At 44.3% G+C, this 20,896-nt stretch overlaps 2 protein-coding genes and 1 long non-coding RNA gene across 4 annotated transcripts in view; 1 reads left to right on the top strand and 2 right to left on the bottom strand.

Moving 5' to 3' along the window:
- Positions 1–20,896, bottom strand: part of Plxna2 (plexin A2) — a 195,467-nt gene that overhangs the window by 154,507 nt on the left and 20,064 nt on the right. Inside the window, exons 2-3 of the mRNA XM_031339712.1 lie at positions 16,251–17,512; positions 11,759–11,941 (exon numbers count right to left, since the gene is read on the bottom strand). Coding sequence (XP_031195572.1) covers positions 11,759–11,941; positions 16,251–17,438 — 1,371 coding nt within the window. The 5' untranslated portion in view covers positions 17,439–17,512. The remainder of the gene's footprint in view (positions 1–11,758; positions 11,942–16,250; positions 17,513–20,896) is intronic.
- On the bottom strand, positions 5,735–6,780 carry LOC116069254. The gene is made up of 2 exons (XR_004109942.1): positions 6,231–6,780; positions 5,735–5,835 (listed from the first exon to the last, which is right to left on the bottom strand). It is a non-coding gene; the product is annotated as an uncharacterized LOC116069254 (long non-coding RNA).
- LOC116069237 (translation initiation factor IF-2) overlaps positions 18,221–20,896 on the top strand; it is a 64,435-nt gene continuing 61,759 nt past the window's right edge. For both annotated transcript variants that reach the window (XR_004109941.1, XM_031339724.1), the window contains exon 1: positions 18,221–18,343. The gene's annotated coding sequence lies outside the window, so the exon portion shown is untranslated. The remainder of the gene's footprint in view (positions 18,344–20,896) is intronic.

Below are 20,896 nucleotides of genomic sequence, written 5' to 3'. Positions count from 1 at the left end.
GAATGGGATTGCTAAATTCTCTGTGTCTATAGAGCTCAGAGCTTGCTAGATGGGGTTGTTAAAATTGGCTGTGAGGGGCAGATCCTGTCCCAGCTATCCAGTTGGAAGTGACCACAGATGGGACTATCAGTAAGATATGGCTAGTGATTTTCAGGTTCTGAGGAAACATTCCTCTTCTCACAGCCATGTTCAAGTCTAAGGAAGAAATTACCACAGTAGTATCTAGTCTCTGGGTTATATCAGATTAGACTGAGGTGAAGACCTTCGTGGGAGCTGAAGTTTGATTTTGAGCAGTCTGGTTTCTGCTGGGGTATCCTAAGCCTCCAAGGGCAGACACCTGGCTGCTACCTGAGCTCTGTGTAGCATTTCCTCTTCTCCAGGTTCACTGTTGCTCACTGGTATTTCAGTAAAGGCCCAGTACAAATATAGAATGTATAATTTTCACATCATTCCTGGGCAAATCCCAGGTGCACTCTATTAGTAGAGTTCCAAGGATGCCATTTTCAACCATGAGAAAGACATATGACATGGTAGTACTTAGCTTAGGGCCCTATTAATAGAATCCTAATTATAGAGCTGCAAATTTAACTCATAGCAATGATTACTGTCAGAATCAAAGGCATCAGGCATCAATATTGATAGAATTGTGTAAGCCCCATAAACAGAGGTTGAACACTTGTGCCCATCCCCTGTGCAGTGGTCTGCTGTTAACTATTGCATTAATGTCCCTTCCAATTTGCTAGATCAAAATGACTTTATTTCTCGGTGTCCTCCTCACCCACACTGAAACTTTTGCTCAGCCATCTCTGAATGGGTATGACTGGCACATAAAGGACCCTAAACAATATCTTTGAGGAAGGACCCGGGGGCTCTGAGAGATGCATGGGTTCAGGCCAGGACCCTTGCTCTACATAGAAGCCTTTGGCTTTGTCAGTAGCTTTCTTTTGTGTCCCTTTCAGAAAGCTCTGAGCAAATAGGGATGCTTGGAGAAAGGGGAGTAAGCTGGGGATTGTGTGCAGGACAAAAGGCTGCCACCCCACCCACTGTGAGTCCAAGGAGGAAGTCTGAAGAGAGTGAAACAAGACAGCATGTGCTAAGCTGACAGCTGCCATGTTCCTGGTTTCCTGGGCACCTCTGCTCTACAGAATGCAAAATGTTTGTCTATCCTTCCTTCCTTCTCTCTTCTTGCAATTGTATGGAAAGTCAGGGGAGATGTTCATGAAACATTCTATCCGACAGGGATTCTCCTTAATTAGGAAAGTAAACAACTCAAAATAACTTCAAGAAATAGCTGAAGCTGACCAGATTCACCAGCAAAAAAAAAAACTGTCTGGAAGAGGTTTAGATCAGAATTGCTTGGAATGACACTCTCCAACCTGTTAAGCTGCTTTCAGGCTGGGTAGTGTTTCCCAGCTTTTGTGAACTATCACCCTTGAGTTATTTCTGTTCTTGCAAGTAACTCCTCACCCTTACTCTTGTAACTAAACCCTGAAAATATCATTGGTTCATCAAGTTGGACTTTGTGATATCCATATTTTGGTCTGTCATTGGGATTCCTTTCCCAATGAGTAGTGCCTGTTGTGTCTCCCCAGGAAAAGTCTTGTCACACAACAAGACTGCAGCTGGAATAATAGGTTCTTAAAGAAAGTCATGAGAGGGTAAAATCCAGTGGTTAAAAGCCCACATCAGGATTTATGGAGATCTAGATACAAATCCAAGCTCTCTGCTTTGTAGCAAAGGAACTCTGTCATTAATTCTTTTGAACCTCACTCAGTTTGTTCATATGTAAAATGGACATACTAATTCTTACCTGATAAGAGTTGCTGAAACATAACTGGAAAGAAACTCAGCTCAGGGCTTAGTACACAGAAGCTGACTAGTTTACAGTAGACAGACTTGCTTGCCAGGAGTGAGGCCTAGCATGGATGATTGGAGAGTCCTACTGCAGTGACTTGTCAGAACTTCTCAGCCCCAGGGCAAACATTTGGTGATTGAGTAGCCTTCCTGCTAGACAGGCTTTGGTGAGACTTCCAGACGTGTAGAATGAAGGATAAAGAAAGCAGTTCACCCTAGGACAAGCTACATGATTAGGCCTGGCAAAACCTAGGTGGATCCTGCTCTGAGAGAATAATCCCCAGGACAAAGTTGGATTCAGCTCAGAAAATGTTTGTGTTCTATGGAGAAACAGAAGTTAGTCTAATGTTAGAAGCAAAAGAACAGATTCTTTCACTTTAGAAAAGAGCTCCAAAGATGAGATGACCAAACCTGGATTTCAGAACTTCTTTGTTACTAAGCTTATGTGAATTTGAGTAGACCATCCAACCTTTCAAGTCCCGGCTACCTTCTTCAGCAAATACATATATATGGCTTTAGAGTCCCCTATAGCAGTGAAATCCATTTAAAGTTATAAGAAGGCTTCTGATGTTGCTTGATAGTATCAGCCTTCTCCTCACCAGTCCTGCTCCACCTCTCCCATAGGTCCCAACTATTGTCTTTGTTGCTTGTTCACCAACCCCAGAACAATCAAGCTGGGAACAATCTGATTAAACAAAGTCCATTGATGCTATGTCTCCTTCCAGAGTAAGAGACAATACTCAGTGGGCAGCACTAGCTTTTGCATGGAATACAGAAGAGTAGGAGTGCAGTGTCTGGTTGGGATACCTTGGCATCAGATCCACAACTTTTTCTCCACCTTGAAGCCTAAAGAACTTTCTAAAAGCTGAGACAAAATTGGGATAGACCAGGAGGGCTCAGAATTCCAGGTTCATCCTCTCTGCCTTGAATCTCACTGGAGAGAAGGTATGCTCACAGGAAGGAAAGAAAAAGCTAGATATTCCAACAGCTAGGGCCTTTTCACTTGAATATCATTGATTATGCAAATGATATACACATGTAGTTCATCTCAGCTAAAATGTTTGTGATTCTGTCTCCAATGTCCCCATCTTCCCTTGATTAGCCATATGACCAGAGAAAATATATGGAGCATTTTCATATGCAGCAGAATATAAAACAATCCCAATTCTTCTTGAACATCTTAAAATGTTCAGCTTAAGATTAATGAGCTGAGAGAAACAAAAGGAACTCAGACCTCCGAAAGAAAAACATAACAGCATAAGAGTGCCTAAAACAACACTAGTAGTGACGATGCCAAGAGCAACAGCTGCCATTCATGGAGCTCTTTTAAGCTCTACACAAGGCTCTATCAGATATTTTACATCTTTCAAACACTCACAGAAATATGGCAAGATGGACAATTGTGATCCAGCTGAGGAAACTGCTCCCAACATCACATAGTTCATGTGGAGCAGAGCTGTGTGACACCACAGTATTGTGGTTGGCTTGGGTGCACACATCCAGAGAGAACAGTGTTGGTTGGTTAATTCTGCAAAGCCGCAGACATAGAGCCTCACTTCCTGCAGTTCTGCCCTAGGGAGGGCCAGCACAGCTTGTTTGCTCTCACTGGTGACTAATGTAGCTGGATGCCAAAGTCCATCAGTGTTAGATTAGATGGGCTCAGCTGGGCCAGTCTCCCAATTTTTTTTTCCCATGACTCAGGACTGGGGGGAGGGGATAAGAGTGTCTTCCTTTATCTGACCTTGCAAACATGTCACTAAAAGGAAGCATGATCTGACAGTGTCACTACCTGCAGGAAACCCGGGAAAAGTAGGATTTGAGGGAAGTCTCAAAGATGTCCACAATCACAGAAAACTCTTTTGTAACAATTACTATTAAGTCATTTTTATATGCTATCTTTTCAGTCCTTATGACAAATATCCAAAGTGTTGCTACCTTATTCCACGAAACAAAAGAAAAAGGCCACATTTTGTGACTGTGCCAAGTTCTGCCTTACATGTTTCACATGAATCATTTCCTTGATTGTTTTGTCCATTAGCATTTACCATCCACACATGGGGATCATGTTCACCTCTGGCTTATGTCTGTCTTCCCACACTAAATATAATCTCCATTAGGATAAGTACTTTGACAGTTTTAGTCACTACTATATTACCTAGCTCCTGAGACATCTATTGCTGTGATGGGGCACCATGACCAAGGCAACATCAAAAGAATTTATTGGGCTTTATAGTTCCTGAGGGTTAGAGTTCATGACTATAATGGCAGGGAACATGGTAGCAGGCAGGCAGGCAGCAGGAAGATGGAGCAGTATCTGAGAAGTTACATCTTAAATACAAGGCAGAGAGGAGAGGTGAGGAAGACAGAGAGAGAAAGAGAAAGACAGAGAGACACAGACAGAGACAGAGAGGACACGGCATAAGCTTTTGAAATCTAAGGCCCATTCCCTGTGACATACCTCTTCCAAAAAAGCCACACCAACGAATTCTTCCCAACTGGTTTCACAAACTAGGAACCAAGCATTCAAATATATGTGAGTCTATGGGAGGCATTCTCATCCAAACCACCACAACATTCCATAAATACTATCCAATAACAAATTGTAATTTTATGGAGCAAGGATAAGAATCACCTTTGCTTTACAGGACAGGTCACTGAAGATCAGAGATCACATTGCTGCTAGGTTGTATTCAGAAACACATGAAACCACAGTTTCCTTTATGTCTCACCCTAAAGGGAAGGGGCTGGAGCAGCTGGTCTTTGGAAGTCCCTTCTGATAGAGACACTTGTCCATGTGCCTGCTCATAGGCAAGCAAGACCTAATTGCCTAAAGGACATGTATGTATGTGGTGGGCACTTTCCTGGGGATGTGGCTTTTATACATTGGCACCTTGGTTTGTAGTGAATTCTACAGAGCATATTTGGATGGATCATCTGGATGCTATGAGCTTGAATTATCATCTCCAACCTCCTGCCTTAAGGCATAGTTCCCTGGTTTTCACCTTCCTATAAAAAGTCCAGAGTTTCAAGACTCACTCTTGGACTATGAACAGCCAGCAGAACACCACCTTTTATGCCTCAAACAGGGGTCACTAGGATTGAAGTGCACAAACAGCACAAAAGATGCAAAAAATAAATATGTGATTAGTTTCCCTTTTCAGAAGGGTTCTGGGAGAGTGGAAGCCCTTTTCCTGAGGCCTGGTGGGGGTCTGGATAGAGATGAAACCCTTTGCCTACATCTGTCATGACTGAGCAGGAGGACATACATATTGGGGGTATCTTTAAGTATGACTTATTCCTTGTGCCAAGGAAATGTCTCTTTTCCCAGCTTTGGGAAGACCGGTCCTCTAAACCCAAGGGGTCTATAAAACAACAAAACAAACAGTGAGTTTGGTGGCAGGAGTCTGGGCAAGGAGCCAGTTTCATTACAGTGATTTGGCAAGTGAGCTTTGGAGCTGGTACCCCACCTCTGAGATACAGGCTCTGGGGAGGTCAGAGAACATCTGTGGGCCCACCACTACTCCATATCTCAGCATTTCTGGGATGCCAGGGGACCAAGTCAGATATCTCTAGTGTCAGAATAACCACTAGGGACTCTGGAACTACCACCCAGCTCCTATTCCTGGCTGTTTACAGGATCAAGGATTCACGCAGGGAAAGAAGTGAATCATTTCCACCCTGAGGAACCAGTGGCTATTGTTCTTGTTCAGTAGTATTGGCAAGGAATAAAGTCATGTTTCCCAGATTTTCATGCAACTAGGCCTTCCCAGCTGCCACAGTGACCACACAAAACAAAGGGAGCCAAGGAGCAGGTTAGGAACTTGGGTGTTATGGAGGAAGTCTGTGTGAATGTCAGTATGGCCATGTGAGGCAAAGGGTGTATAAATGTGAACATGTTACTTTTATTAAACCTCTGAGCATTAACTCTGGGAAGGAATCCCGATCAACTCTTCGGTGTCTTGGCTTTGCTTGAGGAATCAACTGTGAGATTACAAGAAGATATGGTAGGGATGTCAGGGTTTCTGGTAGGCTGGACACTAGATACCATACCTTGGTGTATTCTTTGGAAAACATAGAAACAATTTGCCTTATAAATACGCTTTATAAGTGGCCCTCTCTAGAAATTGAGCAGTCTCGGTGAATTTGTAAAAATGTCCCAGGAGTCAAAAAGTAAAAGGCTGCTAGAGTACTAGAGAAACAGTGGTTATCTGGATTCTGCACCTGCCTACTGCAAAGTTTTCATTTGATCTAAGTGAGACAGATGTCTATGTGTGCTATTCCAGGGTCTCTAGGAAATACAGGAAGTACTTCCCCCACCCACCCCGCCTTATTAGCTAACATCTCAGAGCACCTCTACTCCTTCTCCCAAATATTACCCAGAAATCATTCTCTTCCTGTAATTCAGTTGGAGTTCTTCTGTTTCCATGACTTCTCATCCACTGCCAGCCAATGGATCTGCCCAACTATCATGAGAGCTGTTTTCTATAAGAGCTTCATCCATAGGAGTCAATCTTGGCATCTGATTCTATTCCAATTATTGCAATAGGATTTGGCACAGTACAGCCCAGTATATTTGAGGTGAGCTTACTAATGTGAGGTATTTTATTTGGTAGTGGGGTCAGATGTTTTGGGTGTGTGGCAACAATGGTTGAAGTGACAGGGTAAAGCGTATGTCACAAACACTAGGCAATAGACATGTTTTCTAAGAGGCTAGGGGCAGAGAAACAGCAGTACTCACTCCTAGTTACAGCCTCAGTTTCAAAGGACTAGAGGGTTGAAGCAGAAAGCCACCTTAGCTTCTGCAAGAGCATATGGAAAGACCCAACAAGCAGCTGAAAGAGTCAGATGCAGATATTTGCATCCAACCAATGGACAGAAGAAGCTGACCCCTGTTGTTGAATTAGGGAAGGCTGAGGAGAAGGGCGACCCTGTAGGAGGACCAGCAGTCTCAATTAATCTGGACCCCCGAGATCTCTCAAGCACTGGACCACCAAACAGACAGCATACACCAGCTGATATAAGGCCTCCAACACACATAGAGTAGAGGACTTCCAGATCTGTGCTTATTCAGAGATAATGCACCTAACCCTCAAGAGACTGGAGGCTCCAGAGAATTTAGAGGTCAGGTTGGGTGGGGGCTGGGGACATTCACGTGGAGACAGGGAGGTGAGAAGCAGGTATGGGATGTGGAACAGTCAGAGGGTGGATGGGAGGGAATAAGATATGGAATGTAAAAAATAAAAAATAAAAAAGGACAAAGGGTAGGATGTGAAGTGGTAGGTTGAGCAGGTGGACTGAGTTCCAGGCACTGTGAATGGTGGGAGGCTCATGAGCAGCAGCATCCTGAAACTTGAGTCAGTCCCTGCCCCACACACTCCTGTTTTCCCTGATTCAGCACAGTCCCTTACTCTAAGACCTATTACCTTAGACTGTATACTCCACTCTTCCTTGGAATCAGAAAGATATCTGAAATGAGTATCCAGTTTCTGCCCCAACTCTTTCTCTACTTGTATGAACATTAACTCCCAGTGTGTCTTTTTTTTTTTCTGGATTTTCACAGCCTGCTCTAACCAGGAGGACATCACCATAGAGTACATTGTTCAGGCTCTAGGACACCATACATCCCATCCCCTGTGTCTTGCCCCAGGACCCCCAGCACCTTAGCCCTGCCCTGCATATATCTAATACCTCTCCCTGACAGTGAAAAACTTTCAGCCATGTTCCTGAAACATAGCAGTCTCAACCCAGCTTGAACTACAAAGTCCATATGTAAGGCACGCTGACAATCTGTCTTTGCTCCCATTCTCTGCTGTAGCCTGTCTTCCATTGTCACATTGTCTTAGTTACTGGTCTATTGCTGTGAGGAGACACCATGATCAAGGCATCTCATCAAAGGAGTCCTTTAATTGGCAGTTTCAGAGGGTTAGTCCATGATCATGTCAGTAAGTATGGCAGCAGACGGGCAAGCAGGGTGCTGGAACAATGGCTGAGAGCTTGCATCTTATGCTTAAGATGGAGGCAGAAAGAAAGACTGTCTGGGAAAAGCCCACCCCCAGTGACAGACCTTCTCCAACAAGGCAACACCTCCGAATCCTTCCTAAACAGCCCACAAACTAGGGACCAAGCATTCAAATGTATAAGCCTATGGGGGCCATTCTCATCTATACCATCGCATACATGTTCCATTGAAGGAATCAGAGTCTTCCATAACAGTGACAGTATGGGAGAGATTCTATAGCTAGATGGAGGGCTAAAGTTTGGGTTAGATTAGAGTTAGTCTTTCTACTGTATCTCTTACTGGATATATCTATTGACTAGGTATTCCCTCAAGTAGGATAGTTTGGTTATAACAACTCCTTCCCTATGTTATGAGAAAAGCCGTTTCTGTAGCAGCAACATATCAACCTTTGGGACTACAATGACTAAGCCTAACTCATTCATTCTACAGCTTGATGGCTAAGCATGTCAACAAGTGAGAATCAAGTCTGGGATCAGCCATAAACTTGGCAAATTTCTTCATCATTCTTGCCTTTATGTCTCATCTGCAAAGTGGAGTGGATAACAGTACCCACCTCAGAGTAGCTACATCAGAGTTCAAGGAGTTAGTAGAAGCAAAGGTCTTAAAATAGTAACTAGAACATAAAAGGTGCTAAGTATTGCATTATCTGGGGAACTCTCTTTATTTTTTGATTTGCTCTTTTTCCTTGGGTTTTCAGCCTTGCAGAAATACATTTAACATAGCATGATTGCCACATCCTTGATGCCCTTGTGTATCTCATACTTGGTTTCTTAACTCTCTGTTATGATATTATCTCCCTCATAAAGTGGAGTCAACACTGCTCATGATCTGGAAGCTGTTCTTCTGCTTCTATGGTGATGACTAATTGATTTTGCCAAAGCTTGTAACATACAATTGGCTGGGCTCTAATCCTAAATCCTTTCCTTGAGTTCCTCTTTGGGCTCAGAGCCATACCAGGCTCTAATTCACCCTTTTAAAGCACTCTTCCTCTTTTATGAGACTTTGAAGACTAATCCCACACCCATTGCTTGAGCTGTTGCACCCTGAGTTGAAGCTTTGCCTGTCTTTCCCATCCTGTAAAGAACAGTTCTTAGTCCTGCATGTACTATATCTCAGCTTTGAGATCTCAGTTCTACTCTTCCTGTGTTCCACCTGCTGGTGCACCAGAAGAGGAGGGCTTGGTTTTTTGGGCTTCCTATGTGTATGAGCACCTAAAATCACATTGTGGCTATGCCCCTTTTAGTGAGTTCACTTCCTCTTCACTTCCCCACTCAGGGACATCCTGTTCCTACCAGCCTCTGTAGATGAGGACTGGACCGTCTGGGAGACGCCGGACCAGGCAGGGAAGAAGTGACTAGCTCTGACGCACCCAGATTCCCTCCTCTTGCTTGACTCTTAGCTATTTTTTCTTTATTTTCCTTCCTGTGTTGAAAGAGCTATAGAGCCTGACCCATGCTAGAATTTCCTGGGGACATTCCATAAATTCTTCATGGGCTTTTTCTCTAGAGAGGGTGGGGATTAGTGACTGGGTAAGTGGGAATTCGTTAGGAACCAGGTATGGGTATCAAGTACCTCAAAGGAGTGTGGGTGGAGGGAAGGGTGATCTGCTCAGAGGAAATGGGGCTATCATGATGTCATAGAAGCAGCCAAAGGCACAGCATCTCATAGTAAAAAAGTCATAGACAACTCACAAGCTGGGACACGAAGTGTGCAGCTATGCCTGCAGCCTTGCCCTTGAACCTGCTACCTCCACAGTAACTAGTCTGCTAAGGATCCTACAAGGCCCAGAGAACTTCTTGGACCACTATGTGTGTGGGGGTGGGGGGATGCCAAGCAATCCCAGATATGTAATGAGCAAGATGCTTGAATACTAGGGGGTCAGTAGATGTTCCCTTGAGGTCTGAGTAGGCCATTCTTCTTTTACCTAGTAATACTGATTTCTTAATTTCGGTCCAAAGCCAGAGAAAGTAGAAACAGTAGCCTTTGACTGAATGAACTCTGTAGCAAGTCTGGACCTGAAAATCACTCAGCCTCCATACCCCAGTTCTACAGCTGCTTCTTGAAGTTAAAAAGAGTGCCAAGTTTGGGGGTCAAGGCAAGAAACAACTAGCATAATTTCTTTATTGGGATCAGTTTTTCTATTTCTCTGAGCATCAGTGGAATAGTGAGGGTAGTGGGCTAGATGATCTCAAGGCTTTTCAGAAGATTGCCCTATTTTACAGGGATGGTTCTAGTTTGTTAGGCTTAACCTACAGTGAAACTTTGGTTAAAGAGAATTAGTATAAATAGACCATCCTTTGATAGGACTGCCAAAAGAGTAAAGGAGATGGAGTCCACACCAGCAACTGGAAGTGAGGAAACAATGGGTAAGTGCCACATCAGCATAGCAGCCACTTCTGCCACCCCACAGACAATCTCTGTACAATTTTAGAGAAAGGCACTGCTTTTGGTAGACATATTAGAAATAGAAGCCTCATAGGACAGATGTCTAAGAACATGGCACATGGCCTGCAGAGGATTGCTTAGGTGATATTGCTCAGGTTCCATGTGTCAGGCAAATGTACCCAGCTGGATAATCTGAGCCTAGCTGACCAAGGAGGTAGACAGATTCCAGCAATCTAAGCAGAGATGTGATCAGCAAAATATACTACTTTTCAACCTCAGAAAGTAACTCCTCTCTCAGTGAACAAATCCCAGGGAATGACTTCTGCCTGCCCCAGCTTAGGCAAGCAACCTTGTTTGCCCTCTCTTCCACATGCTGAAGCCAAGTCAGGTCCATAGCTGTGGGGCAGAATATTGGTGCAAGACAGAAACAAACAGGAACATTTCCCAAGAGCAAAAAAAGGGTCAAAGGGATTTGGAATTCCAAAGACCAGAGAAGTCTGGAAGGTTCTCTATCTTCTCATAATTCGAACTAGTTATTCCCACCTTCTCTAGAGCAACTCTGAACAAGAAGAAAATGGAAATTCTTCTTCAGATCCTCTCCCATCTATCTTCTTCCACACTCTCTAACAACAACCTCCCAGGGCTCTAAATGGATTAGGAGAAGGAAGCCTGGTAATGTCAACATCAAAGGGTGAGGTGCAGCAAAATCTTGTCTGTGTCTTGATACACAGATGCTAGGACTAGTGAGGGGTTACAGGAGAGTAAGCTTGGGAAAAGGGGATTAGTAGGGACTAAGAAAGTAGCTGCTATAATCCCACATAATGAACCAGACTGCGCTCTCTCTCCACACCCTAAGCACTCAACAAGTAGGTACAAGCTACTGGCTTCGGCCTCCCTCACCAGAGGGCCCCATTGTTGCCAGTCCCAGACAGCCTGTTCCCTCCAGCTTGTAGGGTTGCCCAAGGAGTCCTGAAAGATGTTGCCTTCCTCCTGGCTGCTAAGATTTGGGTAAGAAAGTGGGGAGGGCACTCTACAACTACTGGAAAGATAAGTAAATGGCCTTGCCCCTAGGCACCAATCATGTACCTGAGGCCAGCATCCACCACTAGGATCCAAAACTTGCTCTAACTAACTTCTTTCAGTTTATAAACAGCATCTAGGTCATAGGTAGGAGTTGTAGTACATATGGTTTACAATGTAGACAATAAACAACAACAAAAGTTCTACTTGATTTGGGAATTTAAAGTTTTTCTTTTTAAGAAAAATAGCTTCCCAATACCTCAATGTCTGGCAACATTGAAATACATTTGTATTTCCTAGGTATTCACTGATGGGTGGCTGGAGAAAGCAACTTAAATCTAAACCACAAAATAGATCCCTATGCTCTTTTCCACTCCATTCTCTTCCCTAAAGAAAAAAAGAAGCTGCAGTTAAATCTCCATGGACTACTACCTTCAAGATGAGTCCCTTAACTGAAGACGCCAGGCCCCCAACTCTTACCTTCTTCAGCTTGCCACTCTTAGTCCCCACAAAAACCACACTGTAGCCATTGTAAACATAGGAGGCCACAGAGGTCAGGCGGTCCCTGCTGGTGGTGTACAGAGTCAGTCCCTCCACAGGAGTAGAGCCTCCCAGAGGCTGGTTGATGTCCAGGCCACAGAAGTTATCATCTATGGGGACTGGCTGGAAGGACAGGAGAGAACTGGAGTAAATCACATTGAAAGAATAGCAGGGTCACTTCAGACTACCCACCCACTGCTGAGGATACCAGGCCTCAGAGAGGCTCAGGTCTGGAATGAAGGGTTTAACATGTTAGAAGACAAAGCTGGCTCACAAGACCAGACTGTGAATGATTAGCCATCTCTACTCTCTCAGAATCATGTGTCCACTTTTTACCTTTCTTCCAGGAAAGCCAAGCTCAAGTCATAAAGCTGACTACTTGAACTCACCTTCTGGTTCTTTTCAAGTCCCCTTATTCCATGTCAGTCTGTGAAGATCTATTTTAAACAGTATTCCCTCAAAGGATATTCAGCCTAGGGGCAACATTGTAAGATCCTACAGGCCTAGAGGTTTCCTGTTTGTTCTTTGAGCAAGTTAGTGTTTCTTGAGCTGTAGAGTTTTTTCCTTGAGGCATGAGGAATTTTAAGCCACTAAACTATAACTACTACCTGCCATCCCGAGGACACATGCTAAGCATCATGATAATATTGGATACCATCTTTTCCTTTGGGATTTCTTTTCTCCCTCACCCCCTCTTTCTTTGTAGCTCTGGGAGGTGAACCTGGGGTCTTCTGCATTTTTGCATGCTAGGTAAGTCCTCTGTCACAAAGCTATTTCCTCAGTTCTTTTTTTAACTTTTTATTTTGAGGCAGGGTCTCACTAAATTGCCGGGGCAGAGCTTGAACATGTAATCCTCCTTAGTTTTCCTCCCCCGTAGCTGAGATTACAGGCCTGTACCACCAAGCTGTGATGGAAAATTTAATCTACATTAGGTTTTTCATTTGGAATGATATATCCCCCACCACTTTGGAAAGAATTATAGAGGATTAAATGAAACAGTGTATGTAAAAGACTTTTATCGATGTGTGTCACTATCTCTTGTACATTATAGGCATTCAAAGATATTTCTTCTTATATCAGCCTTTGAAGAGATTAGTGGTGGGCAAGGAAGAACTGAGTCACTTTGAAAGAAGGCTGTCTTGAATAAGACAGAGAATGAGAATGTACAGAGAGTAAGAAGACTCATTCCCATCCTACCCCATGTCCTGGCTGAGTCCACTGGGGGCTACAACATCTTCTTTTGGAGCTGTCAAAGGAAGAATTGGTTGGATAGTGTTGTGCTTTGAATGTGAATCTTTCCCACCCCATCACACGCACACTATAGGCTTATATATTTGAATGTTTGGTTCTCAGTTGGTGAACTGTTCAGGAAGGATTAGGAAGTGTGACATTGGAGGAGGTATGTCACCGGAGGTGGGCTTTCAAGTTTCAAAAGACCACAGAAGGTCCAGCCAGTCTCTCCCATCCTCTCTCCCTGCCTTTCTCCCTCCCTCATTCCCTCTCTCTGAGTGGGGAGAGGAAAGATGGGAGGGAACTGCATGACTCTTGAAGAAAAGAGTTGCATAGAGCCTGGCATGAGACTGTGCCTTGATGCTCCAAGACTTGCCAGCTAACTGCCTAGCATGAAATCTTGCAGTAAGGCCACAGATTCTGGACCAGAAAAGACTCTGAGTGCTGGGGGAGCTGTTGCATCCTGGTCTGGAAAAAGCTTCCCAGAAAACAGAAGATATAGCTGTGAGCAGAACAGAAGCTTCCTTCAACCTTGATTTTTTTTTTTTAACCTTCTTTGGGGAGGAGAAAGATGATGGCTCATTTCCTCAGAATAACTGGTTAATAAATTAGCATACATTTTTTCCCAGTCTTGTGTTCCCTCCTCAGTTCTGAGAGGAACCAGGACATGTCTTTGGGACCTTGGTACTTGTGGACAGCTGCTACTCCTACTACTGGCAAGAACGATGGTTCTAAACACAAGCATGAACACTCATAGGAAAGAACACCAAGATTTAGAGTAAGAATGACCATGAATTCTGGTGGCAGAGGTTCCACACTGCAACTTGGAAGGCAAGCAGCTATGGTAGGCTAGTACCAGCTTATGAGAGATGTCTATGTGTGCATCTACAGTCATTGCTATCATTCCTGTTTGAAGCCATCCTCGCTGGCAGTGTTTACACCATGGCGATTGCCAAGTGCTGTCGACCTCTTCCTCTGTTGTATGAAGACAGCTGCTTATTATTTTCCAGCATGCTACTGAGCAGTGCCTGTTCAATAAGAGTTAGGTAATCTTAATGCTAGCTCTGTCCTTACCATATTAGCTGCATATCTTTATTGTTATATGCCATCACTGGGCCTTAGTTTTTTCCATCTATAAAATAAAAGTTGAGTTAGGTTTTTGTCAAAAGTCTTTCTAGTTTGCTTTCATGGTTTCATGACTTCCCACTGCTTTCCAGAGGTTAGGAGAGCTACAGAGTTGTTACCTAAACCAGTTTCTGAGACATGATGGCAGAAGTGAAAAGCTCTTGCTGTCAGCTGGGTTTTTCTGATTTCTAGTTCAGTTTATTTACCCACTGAGCCTTTGATTTTCTATCAAAAGTATGATAACTAGTGATTTACTTTATGAGAATCTGGTGAGGTAATCAACTGCTCAAAACAGCTCTTCACATGTAACTGATACTCCTGGAGTGTTGGGTCCCTTCCTCATGCTTTTTGTGGAAACAATATTCAAATCTTAGACCCAAGAGTTACATGTTAATCCACAAACTATGTTAAAGTCAAGTTTAGGGCCATGGCTTCTAATTGATTTTTAAATTTCTCAAAAGGGGTCCTTTTACTATAGGTATCCAGGGAGACCAACATTTTGCACATACTATTTTGGTGTTTGAAATGGTATTGCCCCGGGGGATGACAGGAAAAAGAGTTGTTTCCTATAAGGCAGTAGTTCTCAACATGTGGGTCATAATTCCTTTGGGGTCACAAATCAGATACCTTGCATGTCAAATATTTACATCACAATTTGTAACATTAGCAACATCACAGTTATGAAGTAGCAACAAAATAATTTTATGGTTGGTGGTCACTACAACATGAGAAGCTGTGTTAAAGGGTTACAGCATTAGGAAGGTTGAGAGCCACTGCTATAAAGCATTTGTCCTTCTAGTCATCACCCAGTGTTTCAATACCCAGTATTGTTGTCCCATGACAACTAGCCAGGACTTGTTTCTCTGTACCACCACTGAAGTAGAGCACAGTGATCTCTTCCTTTTAACTTTGGCAGAAAGGCAAGCAGGAATCAGCAGTTTCCTCCTGACAAGGCCTGCTCTGGGCCATGGGAACCAGAGTGGATGCTGCAAGGGGTTAGCCCTTACATTTCCTCTCCACTTCTTTTGCTAGTTCATAGAACTATAGTGCTATGAAGCAAACAAGAGATACCTAAATCTAGACTCCCCCATTTTATAAAAGTAAGATAAACTAGGGAACTAACTAGTCCTTACTATGAACTAGTTCATTACTATGATTAGCAGTGGTAATCCTAACTGCTCTTTTATGGAATGATCAATGTGTGCCAAGCATTTTATTTTAATAAATTATTAATAACATGATTCTCGTAATAAAAAAGAAGATAACATTATTTCTATTTTAATGGTGAAAAACTCAAAGCTCAAATAAAGCACATAACTTGCCCAAGGACACACAGGATACAGGTGGAAGAACTGATTTTTAATCTAATTGATTAGATGTCAAAGCTTAAGTTCTTATCAAATATGCTGTGGTACCCTCTCACATATGCTTGGATCAAGCTATGGGGATTCCTTGATGTTTATCTGATACTTAAGAATGTTCAAAGTTCTTTGTACTTGCTGCTTCTCTCTGAAATACCTTTCCCTTATTTAGCCATTTCTCAAATACTACTGTTTCAATGGTAGATATTCTCTATTGCTGATCCCTGCTCTGTTTTATTTTCCTTCAAAAAAAATTTACCATTTAGTAGGCAGTATCATTTTATTTGTTTAGAAGAATCTCATATAGCCAGGTTAGCCTTGAACTCATGTTGTAGCAAAGGAATGACCCTGGACACCTAATCCTCCTGCCTCTATTTCTTCCAAGTGCTGAGATTACAAGTGTGTACCACCACCACATCCAGCTAAGCTGTTTTATGTGTTGACTTGTCTTGCCTCACTCTGAGGACACATAGCTCGGTCAGGCACCAAAAGCAGTGCCTGATACACTGTAAGCAATACAGGGTATGCATTAGTATTGATTTAATGCATCAGCAAACTCATCCCAAGAATCTGATGTAGGCAAGACTGTGTAATCAGTAGCCATCACCTAGTTGCCTGAAATTCTTTCTTATCTATCCCAGGTCCTTACAGGCCCAGAAGCTGATGGTGCAGAGGAACAGAGTACACGGGAACAAAGCACACAGTGACCTCCTTACCGCCTTGGTGCACTGCACATCCTTTCCCAACAGCCAATTGAGCTCCAAGTTGCCCTCTCCGTGGTAGCAGGACTGCAACCGCTCCTTGATTTGCAAGTTGATGGCCCGGATGGGGAAGGCACAGAGGGCAGAATCATCAGGAGGGTGGTGGTACTGCTTCTGCCCCTTGGAGAAGATGGCGAACAGCACATCTTCGTCGCTGCTGATGTTGAAGGCCTGAGCTAGAGCTTCCCCTGGCTTGGCTAGGTAAGCTGCCTGGAGAAGGCGGTATTCCACCCCAGCACGTGTGCAGCCAAAGGGCAGGGACACATAGGAGTGGAACTTGGGGTCATCCTTGCAGAGACGCACGATTCTTGAGGTATAGAATAGATCTCCAGCTGAATTGATGGCCATTCCCTCAGGGGTCTCTGGCTGGACAGTGAGAAAATAGACAAACCCCCCACTGGCAAAGCCATAGATATAGAAGATGTCAAAGTGGGAGACTAGGGCTAGGGTGTCAGAGGGAATCTTGATGAGGGAGGAGACAAAATCACTGTGGAGCTCATAGTCCAGCATTGCTGAAGACTCAGGGTCACGGGGCAGCTTGCGGCTGGACAGGGTAGGGAAGTAATCCTGTTTGCCATCCACAGCAGTGCCAATAAAAAGCTTGCCATCTTCCCCCTCAGAGCGCACAATCACACCATACATGGTGCCTGTCTTATTGACACTGGACAAGTAGTGTTCCTTCTTGTGGGATGGCTCCACCAGGATGAAGAGGTCATCTAGCCGTAGAAGCTTGCAAACACCCTGGTAGAGGCTTCCACAGGCAAGCAGGCGATTCTCAGAGTAGTCGATGATCAGTAGTTTGTTGACATTGTTGGTGAGTGTAAGCACTTCACTACAGGGCTGTACAATGAGGGGTGGATAGCAAGCCTTGTTATCCTCTTCTGGCCCTGTCTTGTGAGCGACCTGGATGGTGAGGTTGCCAGTCAACTTGTAGACACGATTGATGGCCCCCACATACACAGCCCCTGTTCTTCGGTGTACAGTCAAATGGTTGAAAGTCCAGTCACGATTCTCAGAGTGGAAAGTGCTGAACTGAGGCATACCTGTGGTCCCACGAGCTAGCAGGAGCCAGGCTACTGAGAGCAGTACCACAGACAGGTTGTCAGCCTGCATGGCCCTCAGATAGAACCTCCTCTGCTCCATCCCTAGAGGGGTGAGGCTGGGGGACAGCTCCTCTGTGTGTTACTCCACTTTTCAAGATCAGCTCTCACATGGTTCTGAAAAACAGAACACCAAAAGAAAAAGAACAGTATTGCTTTACCGGGATTCTCAAACCCAGCTGGCCTTATGAGTTTCTTTTGCTACATTTCAGTTTTTCTATTTTTAACATTCCCTCCCCCCGCCCCAGGGTTGCTAAGGGAATCCCATTATCATTGGTCTTTAGCCATTATGTTGTATAATACGCTTTTGTTTTTATGTTTTATTTACATTGTAGAAAGCATCTTCATTTCAGGCCTGTCAAGACATTGGTTTTCTCTCTCAGAGAGGTTAAAAGACTGGGATTCACTCAGCCAGTCGAAGTCAGTGCAGGACTCAAATATCTTCTTCATATACTTACTTTAAGGTGCCCTCTACTCCAGTCTAATATGCCTATAACATTTCTCCTTATCTCAGACTTCCTTCACCTCACACTTCTGGGATTCTATACTTCCTCATGCTCTGATATATACAGAGAGGAAGACATGTTGATCATCTCTACCGATGTCCCTCGTTGTTCCTGACAGAAGGTGTCCTGGTCTTTAGCTGTTATGATTTATGGAAAATTTATTTGAAAAAGGCTAGATCCCTAAACCTGCCATCCCAGAGCCTGAAAATCCCCTGAAATGGCAGGTGATACTATCCCTTTGTGATGGACATAGCTGTCTACTTCACAGGAAAAGAGTAACTGAGATCTAGTAACCCCTTGGCCTTTTTCTCTGCAGGTAGGACAACAGGTACCTGCATTCTTGCTAAAAGCCTGGATGGATGGTAGAGCCCAGCAGCACTACCTGAGGTGGGAACTCTGGTGAGAAATACTTGGGCATCAGTAGAGGAAAAGAAGTCTGAAGGTCAGTTTTATCTGGTCACTGCTGGGGAAGTCTGGCTGTTCTATCATCTGTGAATTTAGCCCTGGGCCTTGATCACAATGCTTGAAGTTCTGTCTCCACTCTTGAATGCTTTTAACTTGTCTGCATTTCAAGAAGTTGCCAGAGAGCAGAAAGGATCCCTGAGGAGATCCACTAAGACCAGCAAGGGGAAATACTAGGCAAGGGGATGAAGGTCAGGAAGCCCAGTCATTTTTGGACTGTCTTGCTTTCCCTGACTTTTAGGATAAACAGCAGTGGCCTGGAAGCTGCACCAGAAGAGGCAGCAACCATCTAGCTAAGAGAGCCTTTCTTAAGCTGAATAGAGTGTCTGGGCAATCTTGCTAACAAGTACTGACAGAACTCTGGGTGTACTGACGCCAGGAATGGAAACGCTCCAGCTAGGAAGGAGAATTTGCTCCCAGGTAGCTTAGCAGAGGCTGGCCTGCCTGCCTGTTCCCTCAACTCCCCATTCTGGCTGGACTGGGTTATAACTAGTCTGACATCACCCTTACTCAGTTTTTCCTTGTATATTTAGAGATTCTCCTTCCCACTCCTCTACTCTGTAGCATAGGTCTGCAGCCACCATTGTGCCAGGTGGTCTCACCTGACTTCAGGGGTATTCTGCCAGTGTTCTAGAGGTGATTTGTGTGGTCCCAGGCTTCCTTGGAAAGAGGAAGGCAGTGCAGGCTGGGGCTGACCTTAGCTACTCTGACACAGCCCTTCCGGTCCTAGGAGCAAAGGCTCCCAACTTACCCAGCTTTCAGTTTGAAAAGCGGTTATTTTTAGCTATGTCCTGAGGCCGGTAGCAGGACGTAAATTCCTCAAGAGGAGCTGCAGAAAGGAAATAACAGAATCCTCAAACTCTCCAGCTAAATGGGGAACTGCAAGAGGCCACACTGCATGCTCTTTTCTAGAAGATGGGGCCACAAGTAGGCTTCCCTGCTGCCACAAAGGTGGTGGCTTCAGGTGAAGGATGCAGCATGAGAGCAGACTTTCCATCCAAGACAAGCTGTGAAGAGGAGGCTGCCTGTCACCATGCTAGGTGTGGGTGCTTGCAGGACAAAGGTGCACTCTGAAGCACAGTGGCACTGAGTTTATGCATTGTACCATCCTGCCTTCCCATCATACTCAACCACATACATGTCTGACTCATGCACATGAGTCCTGAGAGTACAGACCAGCATCTGAAGACACAGTCAATCATCTCACTTCCCTCTTCCATGATAAAGTTCAGTAGCACGTGGCCTTTGAAGCAAATCTGGGATTTCGAACTGGCCAATTTCTTTTTGTGCTAGAATGGGATAATACAATAACGGTAGTATCTAGCTCTCTGGCTATCATGAAAGTCAGTGTAGTACTGCAGCCATACCACTGGTACCTGCTACATTATCATAAAGGCCTCTGATGGGAAATGGTACTGGAATTCCTGACTTCTCTTCTTGCTTATGTTTTTCCTTTCCATGGATGGACTTTATCTGGGGAGCTTTGATTTCCCCTGGCCCTGTGGCAAAGCTTAGTCGGAAGGTCAGTGGCAGAGGAAAATAACAGACTTAGGACGATTTTCTATGTCATATTATATATAGTTCAAGTCTCAACTCAGCCTCTCTGAAGACAACAGGGAGGCTGCTGAAATCTGGATTCAGAGTTGAAAAACAGGGCTGATGATTAGAAGGCCTGCAGTCACAGAGGATGAAGAAATGTAGAGAATTCAGGAGTCCTGGTCCACTTTATGTCATGCACAAATTGTATAGTAGGTACGGACTGGCCTAGCATTTTCCAGAGTCTGTTTACTGAGTTGTCATAACCAGCCAGTCTATAAGAGTCCTCATTCCAGAAGAAATGATGCCTCAAGGCCCATGTCCTTCAGTTCTTGGACTATGGGTTAAATAGCTACTAAGTTCCTTCTGTTCTATTGTATGGCTGATCAGGACAGGCTTTTTCAGAACACCCCTGTAGCAGGCCTGTTTCCTACTTATCCCTCTATCTACATGATCCTGGTGACTAGTTGGGAAATTCATCCCCAGGTCCAGGGGCTACCCACCCCAGCAGCTGCTACTATACACTGGGGCCCAGAGGAGAAACTGTCTGCTGTGGTAAAGGGTAGAAAGACTTGATATATTGAGGGCCACAGATTTATGTGCCAAGATGAATGACATTGCTCTAAAGCAGGACTCAGTGGTCAAGTTTCAGGATCCCCTGGTGAACTCAGGATAAGGAAGGCAGCTACCTTTGTGCTGTGAAAAGCATCAGTGTGGTATGGTTATTTACTGGGATGAAGAACTCAGATATTTGACTTGAAGCAGACCTTCAACTGTATATACCTAGTCAGGACACAAGGCTACTCTGGGATGCTGTCTTTCCACCTATCTGAAATGCGCTTAGTCCTGGGACCTACCATGCAAGATTGACATCCCTGTTACAAAGTTCTCAGCACAGCTCTGACCATGTCATGTACTCAGGGGGCCATGGCCTTTACTACAACTCATACTTCCAGCTCCTTACTATCCTCTACCATAAGACTGGTCCCCAAACAGA

Source organism: Mastomys coucha, unplaced genomic scaffold (genome assembly GCF_008632895.1).
Source record: "Mastomys coucha isolate ucsf_1 unplaced genomic scaffold, UCSF_Mcou_1 pScaffold1, whole genome shotgun sequence".
In the NCBI taxonomy this organism is placed as follows: domain Eukaryota; kingdom Metazoa; phylum Chordata; class Mammalia; order Rodentia; family Muridae; genus Mastomys; species Mastomys coucha.
This window is presented reverse-complemented; position numbering and strand designations above follow the sequence as displayed.